This window comes from Populus trichocarpa, chromosome 3 (genome assembly GCF_000002775.5).
Source record: "Populus trichocarpa isolate Nisqually-1 chromosome 3, P.trichocarpa_v4.1, whole genome shotgun sequence".
Classification (NCBI taxonomy): domain Eukaryota; kingdom Viridiplantae; phylum Streptophyta; class Magnoliopsida; order Malpighiales; family Salicaceae; genus Populus; species Populus trichocarpa.
In genome coordinates, this window is record NC_037287.2 from 18,609,546 (window position 1) to 18,622,024 (window position 12,479).

At 33.5% G+C, this 12,479-nt stretch overlaps 2 protein-coding genes across 4 annotated transcripts; one reads left to right on the plus strand and one right to left on the minus strand.

The window, feature by feature from the left end:
* Positions 1-425: 425 nt before the first annotated feature.
* On the plus strand, positions 426-6,231 carry LOC7478295 (uncharacterized). Of its 3 annotated transcripts, XR_002981059.2 has the most exons (11): positions 426-589; positions 732-819; positions 1,980-2,064; positions 3,068-3,142; positions 3,229-3,265; positions 4,186-4,269; positions 4,349-4,409; positions 4,511-4,617; positions 5,134-5,199; positions 5,557-5,714; positions 5,847-6,231. XR_002981059.2 is itself a non-coding variant. In XM_006385863.3 (10 exons), the coding sequence occupies exons 2-10, from the start codon at positions 732-734 to the stop codon at positions 5,650-5,652; spliced, it is 699 nt and encodes a 232-aa protein (XP_006385925.1). In that variant the 5' UTR covers positions 426-589; the 3' UTR covers positions 5,653-5,715. The 3 variants fall into 3 exon arrangements, 2 of the variants coding, with proteins under 2 accessions (XP_006385925.1, XP_024453840.1); XM_006385863.3 differs by lacking the exon at positions 5,847-6,231 and having other exon boundaries at positions 5,557-5,715; XM_024598072.2 differs by lacking the exons at positions 5,557-5,714; positions 5,847-6,231 and adding an exon at positions 5,328-5,535.
* A 3,337-nt stretch (positions 6,232-9,568) lies between these two features.
* LOC7493216 (deSI-like protein At4g17486) lies at positions 9,569-11,847 on the minus strand. Its single transcript, XM_002304684.4, has 3 exons — positions 11,439-11,847; positions 10,645-10,932; positions 9,569-10,114 (listed from the first exon to the last, which is right to left on the minus strand). The coding sequence occupies exons 1-3, from the start codon at positions 11,569-11,571 to the stop codon at positions 9,876-9,878; spliced, it is 660 nt and encodes a 219-aa protein (XP_002304720.2). The 5' UTR covers positions 11,572-11,847; the 3' UTR covers positions 9,569-9,875.
* Positions 11,848-12,479: the final 632 nt, after the last annotated feature.

The window sequence follows — 12,479 nt, forward strand, 5'->3', positions numbered from 1 at the left end:
TAATAACATCTACACATTAATTGTGTTGAAAAAAACAATTACTCAACCTGCAGCTAAATAAGTTAAATAAATATATTAACACTTTATTTTTAGTATTTATTGACACAAATAGTTATTATAAATTTTTTGATTTATAATTAAATTTATTTTAAAAAATAAATTTAAAAAAGTTACAACTTTATTTTTTATTTTTTTGCTAAAAAGTTTTATTGAAACCATGGTGACGTGCGGGTGACATGACTAGTATTATTCTTACAAATGTAAGAAAGTAATTAACTTAAATGTCACACGTGAAAAACATCCATTCATCGATTCAGTCAGGTGGGGTAAGTAAAGCAGAGCACTCACTGTCTGTCCTACTCGTGCTGTCATCCTGTGATACCTTAAAACACCAAAACTGAAATAACCAATCAAATTTAATTAACCTTAAAAAAACATTTTCTATATATAATTACATATAATTAATTCTCCCTCTCTCTCTCTCTCTCATTGTAAACTCTCTTCCTGTGTCTGGAAAGTGGAGCTTGGCATCAGCAGCTTTTAGAGAGAAAAAGCCACTGAAGAAGCTTCCTTTCACTGCCTCCCTCAGGTTTCTCCCTCTCCTATTTATTGTTCTTATTCTTGTAGGAGAGAAGAGTAGATCTTTCTACCTCTCTCTCTCTCTCTCTAGAATTGTCCTTTTCTCTCTCTAAAAAATAAAATTTAATATTTTTGGTTTAAATTAATTGAAGATGCGTCGGTCTGCATCGAAGAAGACGGGTCAATCCAATTCTACCACTGCTTCAATTACTTCATCGGCTACGGATCTTTTTCGCTCCTGTATCTCCTCTCTGTTTTTCTTTTAATTTTCATTTTTTACTCAGTTTTGATTTCTTATTTATTTTTCTAATATTTTTCAATTGATTTTTTATGTGTTGAATTGGTTTAATTCTGATTTTTTTGGTGCGGAAGTAAACTCTTTTTTTGGAAAATTTATTGGCTTTTTTTGAATGGGTTTTGTTTGGATTAGATTGGAAAAAAGAAAAATGGAGAACTTATTAGTGTGTGCAGTTAATTAATTAATTATGATTTTATTGTTGCAATTAAGTAAATAAAGTTGATCAAGAGGTGAAATTTAAATAAATAATTGAATAAATAAGTAAGACATATTGGTTGGTTAGCCCAAAGAATAGCTGTAATGGATTGGTGTTTGTATGAAGTAAAAACCTTTAATCGTAAGACTTAACTTCTACTACACGATCAAGTTAATTATTGCTTCCTTCGTAGGGAAAGATATATTGGATTGGATGCTTGTCAATCAATGTTCAGACCGTAAATGTTTGGTTATTGCAAGAAACTGAATTCTGTTTGTTCTTGTTTGGTTTTGCCATTCTCAATGGGAAAAATAGTTGCCGTCTCTAGTTCACACATTCATAGTAAATTGTCTGAAATCAAGTGTCTTAGTGGCTTCTTCTGATCATGGATTCATTATAAATAAATAAGGGAACTGTTGGAAAGGTGAGAGATGTTATACGTTGAAGAAAGTTCGTAAACAAAAATTTGGGACATCCTAAAATGAAAGGAGGGTAAAAGTTTTGAGACAACAAGGGCAATATTATGCTGAAGGTTCAAAATCTTCGGCTTCTACATGAAGAAAATCTCAATATTGTTCTGCTTATTTATATTACAACTTTTTAAAAAGGTTTTACTACTGAGATTATTTTGAAATTCTGTGTACATTAAAGACCATATGAATAGCAATTAAATGTGAACAGGAACGAGGAACAACTATTTGTAAGAGTATGACACTGAAAAGAAGTTGTGCACTTTTTAGCTATGGAATTCTTGGACTAAATGAAAACTAGGAATACAATGTAATAACATGTTTGAGGTTGCTTTTACGGAATGTTAGCATTATTCTTTTTCTGAGTTTATCTCAGTGCTATTTTAGGGTTAACATTTCATTAAGGTTGTAACTGGATAAACTTTTGTCCTTTTAGCCTCAAGTAAAGCATCTTCAAAAGAAATGGAGCGAATCGATAACCTATTTTACTCATATGCAAACAGGTCTTCTGGTATGATTGAGTAAGTTTTCTCCTTTGGAATACGGCATTCGATTGTTGAAGTGTTTATTAGCTTTTCATCATTGAAATAATTGAAAATGTCAGTTGTGTTAATTTAAATTGCTACTGACTGGTGATTTTCAAGTTAAGGAGATGATATGTTTGTAAGTTACTTAATTACATATGAATGAACTTCCTGTGATGATGATATTTGCATGCAACACTTCGCCTTCATATTTCAAACTTCAACTTTCTGTGTCTCTGAGCTTCAATGTCAATTGGTAGGAAAAATTCCAGATTTCTTAGAAATCTTTTTTAAAAAATTCTTAGGGAATGTTTTTTGATTAGGTAATGCATTGTTGATATTGGAAATGTAGTCAACATGTCTTTCCCGAAAACTTAGCTCCTTCCTGACAGGGGTTTGGTGAACCTTGATTCAACATTAAAAGTGAGAATCCAATGAGAAAATGGTAAAGCGTGGAAAAAATCTGTTAAAAAATATTGCAGGCATAAATCAGAATCAAACTCAAGATATGGAAGGAAGTCCTGCGTGGAACTTCTGCAGAATGAATGGAAAGCCAACGGAAACTAAATGTAGACGATCCATATGTATTCAAAGTAGTCTTGATGAACTCTTGTAGTTTTGTTATCCTACAGGAGGCTAGATTTTTAGTTAATACCTTCTCGCGATGGTAGGTTAAAAAGTACTAGGGGTAGATTCTGTCCACTAGTGAATTCAAGTGATAAATGATAATAAGTTGGACTGCCATCACAACAGTGAGGGAAGCTTCTTTCCTTAGCAAGAACATGAGGGTTTACCAATAATTGGAAGTTTATAAGAACTTGCATGCAAAAGATGAATTGTAACAGGAATGCTAAATTATGATAATTCAGTGTGTATTCTTGCTTTCATAAAGTAGAGTACATGTTTCTGCTTAAGTTGCTATATCAAAGAATGATTTAAGGTGTATCATTTTAAGATTTGTCACTGCATTTCTAATGTTAAAAATATGTCATTTGAACAGCCCAGAAGGAATTGAAACTCTATGTTCAGATATGGAGGTGGATCATACTGATGTTAGAATCTTGATGCTAGCTTGGTAAGTTAGACTGGAAGGTATTAGAGACCGTGCTTAACTTTTGACCTTAAGATTATGTGTTGAAACTGATGGACTATACATACCAGGAAAATGAGAGCTGAAAAACAGGGATACTTTACCCTGGTAAGGAACATCTGTCTTCTATACCCATCAATTTCAACTAAATCAGTCACTTTTATTCTTGTTTCAATTTTGATGTTATTGGATGAATATGTTATCTACTTTTTATCTTTGATTTTCAATTTTGACTTGCCATTTTTTTCCACCATCCAATAATAAAATGTATTAGTTGTTATTAGCAGCCTTTTAATTGATTTTAGGTTTCAAGGAGATGCTTGGATAGTTTTCTGACTTGTTATTCTATGAAGCGAGAGTTTCTTCAGAATTTGATTTTGTTTGCAACAGTGTTTACTCAAAACATATAAAGATTGCATGGTGCTAATATTCAATACTTACTATATATGCTTTTATACACGCACAGACATAAGTAGATACCAACGCTGTTCACTCATTAAAATTACCTTGTCCTGATGTATTCTCTATCTCCGTGGATGCTTATCTGTGCTTTGTGGCTTGTCGTTTTCCATTTGTGCATGCATGATTTGTTGTACGATCTAGAAGTTATACATACAAATATGCGTTGGGATATATCTTAAGCTCTTAAGTATTTGTTTTCGTCTCGTTGTTCCTTCTTCATGTTGATCACCATATACCCAAAACTGTCATCACTCTCTTATACATACAAATACGTGCTGGGATATATCTTATGCTCTTGAGTATTTGTTTCCATCTCCTCGTTCCTCTTCATGTTGATCACCATATACCCAAAACTGTCATCACTCTCTTATACATACAAATACGTGCTGGGATATATCTTAAGCTCTTGAGTATTTGTTTCCATCTCCTTGTTCCTTCTTCATGTTGATCACCGTATACCCAAAACAGTCATCACTCTCTCTCTCTCTCTTAATATTACATAATTAGTAATATCACTCGCTTTTCTCATTCTTCTCTCTCTCACTAGAATGTCTTGTTATTCATAGGAGGAGTGGCGACAGGGCCTCAAATCACTGAGGGCTGATACTCTAAATAAATTAAAAAAGGCGCTCCCGGATCTAGAGAAAGAGGTATGACCTTTACTTGATGAAAGGAACTGATCTAAAGAAGGTTGAGAATCTACTGATCTTTTATTCTCATATCTAAAAGGTTAAGAGGCCATCAAACTTTGTGGATTTCTATAACTATGCATTCCGGTATTGCCTAACAGGTATTATGAGTTCACAGTGGAGTGTTCTCACATGCGGAAACATTATCTTTCTCAGTTTCTCTCCTTATTTATGCTGCTCTCACCCTTTTTTTCCGGTTCAGAGGAGAAACAAAAGAGTATAGACATAGAGAGCATCTGCCAATTGTTGGATCTTGTTTTAGGATCCCATTTCCAAGCCCAGGTTGATTACTTCATTGAGTATCTAAAGGTCAGTTGGCCACATTTTTCATTTGTGTTTTCTGAAATTTGCTAATGTTTGTATTCTAGTTCTTGATAGACAATGTCAAGGGTCATTTTTTATTTTGGTGCTGCTAGATTCACTAACAATTTTGTTATTCCCGCTAATTGATTTTCAAAATAACTAAAGTACCCTCCTCTTTAATTTTATCATGTTCCAACTTACCTTCACTAATGTTGATATGAAGAGGTTACAACGGTCATTTTAAAAAGTAAATATTGGGAATAACAAATTTTGTAGTGAATTTGGCAGCACCCTTTTTTTTTATGTTTTTTTGCGTTTGATCGACAAATTTATGCTTCTTCTCTCTGGTCTATTAGCTTCCTTTTTTTTTCTTTTTTTTTTGAAGTTTGATGTGCTAGGGGATCCAGGCAACTTTATTAGCTGAATTTGAGAGGAAATGCCCCATTGTTTTATGTTCATGTATTTTTATTCTTTGGTAGTTGTTGCTGCCCCTGATGAACTGTGCTTTCACTGTGAGTGCAGATTCAGAGTGATTATAAGGTCATAAACATGGATCAGTGGATGGGATTTTACCGTTTTTGCAACGAGGTACTTCCTATTCTTCACCAGATAACTCGAAATCTCTTGATTTCCTTACATTTATTTGACTAGTTATAGACCTAGTGGTGTGCTCCATGCACCTTCCATCCTTTTCATGGTATTTTGTATTTTTGTAGTGCGTATCCATACATGTTTAGGCACCTTAACAGTGCAGTTCCCTTCACAAGGTAAAGCAGAAGAAAAACTGGAGAGAATAAATTTATTTCGGCATTGGCTTAAATTCTCTGTTGATCCTTCATTATACGATACCGATGTCTCTGCGCTTGCTTAGTTGCCACTGTCCTGTAGATGTTTCGGCTTGTTATCATGTTCCCACTCCATTGACAGTTTCAAATCTTTTAACAGATAAGTTTTCCAGACTTCAGTAATTATGATCCGGAGCTTGCATGGCCCCTGATCCTGGACAATTTTGTAGAATGGATGCGAGCCAAAAGGACCTAAAACCCAATGCTTTTGGTTACTTGGTTCTCAGCTGTAAACCATTGTTGTTGTTATTTGAGCAGGTAGCGGTGAAATCCATTTTCTTTTCCCCGCCATTTGGGAAATGTATTATTTTTGATCCCATGCCTGTTCTCTATTTTCTCCCTCTCTTTCTCTTTGCTGTTTAATAAGATGTGTGATTGATTTGTTTGCAGGATTATTGAAACTACACCAATTGAACTCCCCTGTATTTGTAACTTCCCTTGTTACTTGGTTTATTTTAATCCTGTTCTCCACCAAACCAAACGTGTATTTTACGCTCAAATTTCTCAGGGTGTGTTTGGAATAGAGGTATGATTGGGTTTTTTATGGAGGGATCCATAAAAAAGCAATAAAAAGCATGTGTTTTTTGCTTTTAGTGAGGTGTGTTTTGTGCTTTAAGAAGGTTGTACCTCCAAAAAAAAACCTGATTATATTTTACCACATCTCTATCCCAAACACACACTTAGAAAGTGTTGTTTACTTTATCGTTGTCCATGCAAGTTCTGCTTGTCACTAGGATAGATACTATTCAAGAAAATTCTCCATTGAGTTTGAGTAGATTTTCCGTGGTTGGGTTGACTAGGTGTGTGTTTAGTACTGTGATGTATAATATTTTTTTAAAGTATTTTTTATTTGAAAATATATTAAAATAATTTCATTTAGATTTTTTTTTATTTTTTATATTAGTACATTAAAATTATTAAAAAACATTAAAAATATATTAATTTAATATTTTTTCATGATAAATATATTTTTAAAATATATTCAAATTAAATAAAAATGTAATCTCATTCAGGCATTACATGTGATGTTGAATAGCATCCAAAGTCGGCTGCTTTCTTAATTTTTTTTTTTTGATTTACGTGGGGTGTCCGGGCCAGCTTACGCGCACCACGACTATTCCCAACGGCCCACTGGACATCCTGCAAGCCCAGGAGCAGGTAAGGCACCGCGGGGGTGACAGGCGTGCACATAGAGGGTCGAACCCGGGACGGGGGCGGAACAAGTCACACGATTGACCACAACAACTAGACCCTGAAGTGCTTAATTTTATTATGTTGATTCCTTGCAATAGCTCAGCACATGAATCAATTATGAGTGCCATCAGCCAGGTAACCATCCCAATGTATAGCTTGTAAATGGTTTTTTTAAAATAAAAAAAAATTCATAGTAATTAAAGAATTTTGGTAGAATAACAAATTTGAAAAAAACATTAGTAAAATAGTTTATTTCTAGGAAAGCATAGCTTTTATTAAATATTATTATTTTTAAATGCAACAAAGTAATTATCATGTTTATAAATTGTGATATGTAGTTTTGTTTGCTGGAAAGTAGTTTTTTTTTGGAAAGTGAATTTCGGGAAAGTGAATTATTTTCTGATGTTTGGTAGTGTAATGAAAAATAAGTTGGAAAATATTTTTCAGTATTTGGTTATGTCATGGAAAATGAGTTGAAAAAAAACTTATTAATTTTTTTTATTTTTCTCAAGTTTATTAAAATAATAAGGAACAAATCTTACAAATTAAAAAGTTGAATGAGAATGAAATTGAAAAAAAATATAATTTCATAAATTATCTCAAATAAAATAAATAATAATCAAATTAATAGAGATCAAATCTTAAAAATAAAAAAAATAAAAGATGAAGAAATTAAAATAATAATAATTAACATTTTATAAATTATTTCAAATAAAATAAATAACAATCAAAAGAATGAGGATCAAATTTGATAGATAAAAAATTTCAATAAAAAAATGATAAGGAAAAAACAAATAACAATTATAAAAATGAGGACCAAAGTTAATATAAAAATTAAATTTTAAGAAATGAAATTGAAAAATAAATATTCAAAACAAAATATATATAGCAATTAAAAGTTTGAGGACCAAATTTGATATAATCAATAAATAATATGACATTTCTAAATTTTTCACAACTTCCAAAAAGTATTTTCCGTCTAAATTTTTCAGGAAAACACTTTTCTGGAAACCAAATCAAATTTTTCTTTGTTTAGAAAGTATTTTTCGTTGATCAACTTTTTTAATAGTAAATAAATATAAAAAAATTTAAAAATTTATTTCTCAAAAATTATTTTTCGAGAAATAAATATACACTAAGTAAATGTGGCTTTTCCGAGTCAAGACAACTTCACATATAGTTTTATCTGCACTTTCTTCCGCCGTGGCTCCCATCCTACAGCTAGCCAAATGATGCGCAAAAAATAATATGGTTCGATTCTCTTCCCTTGACCTCAGCCCTCTAGGTATTGTGATTGTGTCCAAGAACTCTTTCAAATCCTTCTCGCTAATATTCTACGGCCATCACTGCGGTAGGTGCCCACTTTCACAGCTCCGGCTGCAATGAAAATTCGCAAAGCCTTCCTCAAGCCCATTTTAAGATTTTCCTTGTCTATCTCGTCTAGATGATGCCTGGACTGAACCTCCCCCTTCACTTATCCTGAACCTCGATCTCTGACCATTGCAAAGATGTGGGCAATTCTTGAATACCTTACCATCCTCCTTCGTATACTTTCCTTTTCAGACAAGATATATCCTCTGGAAAGTATCCCCAGACCATTAAGTCTGGGTGGAGATTTCTATGAAGGGACATGGAAGAAGAATTTTCAAGACGGGCGAGGGAGGTATGTGTGGAAAAATAGGAATGAGTATGTTGGTGAGTGGAAACTGGAATAATAATAATACCAAGGATAAAAAGGGATAACAATTACAGTTTAATTGATATTGTCTTCCTAACCATGATATCAATAATTAATTATCATGTTTTAGAAGTATAATATTTAATAAATATCGTGTTTCTGAAAAAAGTTCTGAAAAAAGGTGCTGTTTTGCTAAATGTGAAGGTTAACAGTGTTGTATTCTTCAACACGATTGAATACAGTGCTCAAGGAAACAGGCCGGTGCTTTTATCTTCCTCCTTTTCTTTCCCCCTTTTCTTTCGGAAAACTGGAACCCTGCCATGAACTTTCAAGTTAGTACGAAACTACAGTTTGGTCATTCAAGTTGTGGTTGATGCAAGAGTTGGATATATTTGTCATTCCATCAGTCAGATTGAAGAAGACTACTAAGTTGATCTAACACCTTCGTGTTGTTTAAAAAAATGAAAAATTGGAGATGACTGTTAAGACCTTGCCACCCCGCAGAAGTGTGGAGTTTGAGATGAAGTATTTAGATGGGAAGCTGACCAAGCAATTTCCTCAAGTTCGTCTGTGATAAAGAAATCTGCAGTCCTGGCTCTTGAGTTTCCATATGAATGGACACAAGCAAATATGTTTAGACACACAGATTTTTTCATGCTGCGAAAAAGGATTGAACAGCCTTTGCAGGAAGAAGGAACATTTTGAGCTACACAATTGATAGCCATAGCCCTCGATTGGAAAACGACATGGGATACCCTTCTTTATGTCATGGAATCAGAAGAGGTTTCACCAAACTGAATAGTGCAGGATGGCACCCCGCATTGTATTCCATGGGAGCAAGAGCAAGGAATAAAGCAAATGTACGCTGCATTCAACTTTTCTTAATTTTCAAGGCTTGAAAGTCCAAGATTCACTGTCTTGCATGTTGAATTTCACTTTGACAAAGCAAGTATTTGTGCCTCTCATTTCAAGGCCCTTTACCAATCAAGAACTGCAAAATTTCACGAGATGCTTTAACATTAGCACAAGATATGACTTTTGCTTTCTCACTCTAGACATCCTTTTAGTCTTTTCACCGAATGGAATCATATCTTTGTCCACATGCTTTCCAAAGATGACCACTTGCTCAGTTATGTTTTCAGCTAAAAGAAGCCCTAGCCACAGTATTTTCTCAGAAACTTGCATGTTCAATATAGTTCACTAGTTATATGAAAAAATGAGTCCAGGTGAAACACAAGAATTACCAACGTGAAAATGTGCACCAAGCAAAACCTCTTGATTCATTTCATATCTCAGGCGATACTACAGGTTGATTTGGGCAATAGTGCAGAGACATAACATCACTTGCCAAAAAAGTTGAAAGCATACACATTTACATTTATGCGCTGCATGCCTGCATAATCCCTTCAACAATATGTTAGCACCACAAAAAAACCAAGAAAAGAATGATGAAAAAGAAAAAAATAAAACTATAATTTAAGGATTTTGCTTCCCCTCGTTTTCTTTGAACAATTTCAAGAAATAAAAAATTCAGTTCTTTAAGATCATCAAGGAGATGAAGAACGGAGAATCAAGGGTGAAGATGGTGGAAGAGCACGCCTGCTTCTACTTCTACCGCGAACTACAGGTGATGATGACGAAGATGATGAAGAATTAGAAGGTGTGAATCTGTTGGACTCACTTGTCAATTTTTTCTTCTCTCCTTCACAAGCCTTATCTTCAATTTTATGATGCTGAACTCTAGTTGAATTTAGATTTGCAGGAAGAACACAATTGCATAGAAAGCCTGCAAAAGATCAGGAATAAGAACCATCGCAAGTTAGATACTAGACAACAGCACTAGCCAAGCATAGCACGACTTGACAAATATCTAATGCTTTATTACTACAACAAATGCAGAATTTCACTCCACATAGAGAACTGCTTAAAAACTGACTGCTTTTTTCATCCTGGATTGGATTTTGACTAGTTTTTACCCGTGTACAATTCAATAGGGTTTGAATTAGAGGAGATTATCGGATTTGTTATGAAAAAGGAACCAAATATTATGACGAACTTTAATGCATTTTTGAGAATTCATTCACAATTCTTCATTATTTTGAAGAAACTGAGTTTTGTGGTGGACTCACATTTATCTACTTTTCACCTACTAAAATGGCCATTATAGTCTCGTATCAACATAATCACTTCATCTGTTCATTCAAGAACCAAATCATCCATGTAAATTGTTGAAAGTTAGCACTCTACTTCACAATTTATAACTGTAATACTCAATTGAACAACTCATAAACAGAATTGATGAGGTTTAATTCTTACCAATTCGAGCAAGCCGATTAACCCAGCTTGGGATGGGATTGCCAGTAAGTCTAAGACAAGCATCGTTGCAGAAATGGTTGCAGTTCTTGGTTATCAAATTATAAGCATTCCCTCCATATACCTCTGCTAGCTCCTCCATCATTGCTCTCACTTCTTCAGGACCCAAATCTGTTTTTCCAATCAAAATTGTCTTTCTAAACGTAAACCCATCACACTGTTTTGGTTCTGCTTCAAAAATTCCAGTTGTTGGATACTCATGAGCCCCAAAAGCATACTCAATACCATGAACTGCAGCATAATATGTTCCCCGTTTTAATCTCACTAATATTGTACTTTTCATATAAACAGATTGAAAACATTAAAGGGAAAAAAATTAAGAACAATGAAAAAAGTATTCAGCCTTTGATAAGAGCCGTGGAGATGAAAGAAGGAATCTTTAAACATTTCCTAAAGAAAAGAACCTCACTGTGCCTAAACTTTACCAAGTGTCTTGTTTCCATGGATCTCAGAAAAGAAAACCCAAATTTCTAAATTCAAAAATTCTTGCAGATTCTCATTAACCAAGCAACCTGTTCTAAAGCTACAAATTAACACTCAAAGGTTGAACTTCAAAGAACACCGCTTTTCCTTGAAGATTCAATGCACCAACACTGTAAACGATCTAAATTAAAACATAACAACAGATCCAACTAGCAATGTATCATATTCAATAATAGAAAAGCTTGAAAGGTATGCAACTTGACAAAGATTCAAAAGAAGATGCCAACACTAGTACTCTTCCATGTAGCACTAACCTTGAACCCCAGAATGATAAACTCCGAGTCCAAGCCAATAAGCATATCCATTAATTGGTGTCAGATCATAAACATTAAGGTACACAGGCACAGATCCTGTATCCTTACAACTCAAATTTTTTCTACACAACATTTTCTCGTTCCTTTCCCTCTCTTCTCATTAGCCACTACTCTTATCACCAAATGAACCCATGACAACATTAAATGGGTGGGACGTGATATATAGTCATGTCTTTTTCAACAACTACTATCTGTTTCAATATAATTGAACTCACTCACTCACTCACTATCCAACAAAATCTTAAGAGAGATTGGTGGGAGTTTAAAAATATGTTAATTTTTTTTCCTTTTTGTGTTTTGAAAGCTGGTAAAGAGAAGAATGAGAATCTTCTATTTTATGGCCACCTACAGTGCGGCACTAATGTAGTGCCGCACTGTGTGTTCTATTTAATTTTTTTTTTTCTTTTTGTTTACATAAGAATTTTTATGTGCAGATGATTAGGCTTGCTTTGTGTTTTAAATACGCACAAACTGTTTCTTGCTGTCATGAAATATAAAGAACGAGAATAATGAATAAAGGACATGCCTTTTTATATATTATTTTTTAAAAAATAAAAAATAATTTCAATACTGTTTTTTAACCCAATTTATATTTTCATCTTTTTAATCAAAAACATTTTTATCAATACAAATTCAATTTTAATGTCTGCGGAGGGGCATGAGTGGTTATAGTTTTATATATGAATGTATAGATTCAAAAATAAATGATTTATTTGAAATTTGAAGATGGATTCAGAAAAACCTCGACTTTAATACATAAAAATTGATATAAAAAACCAATAAATGTGAAGGAAATAAATAAAAAAAGAAATGCGTCTCGGTGGTTGCCAAATTGTGAGCTGTGTTTAGGGATTTGAGATTGTTTTGGGAGAAAGTAACGTTTGCTCATTATGGTACTTAGTGGGGGGGATCATATTATATTATATTATGATATGGGAATAGTATAGTCATGATTAATGACTAGATGACCGCATGGATATA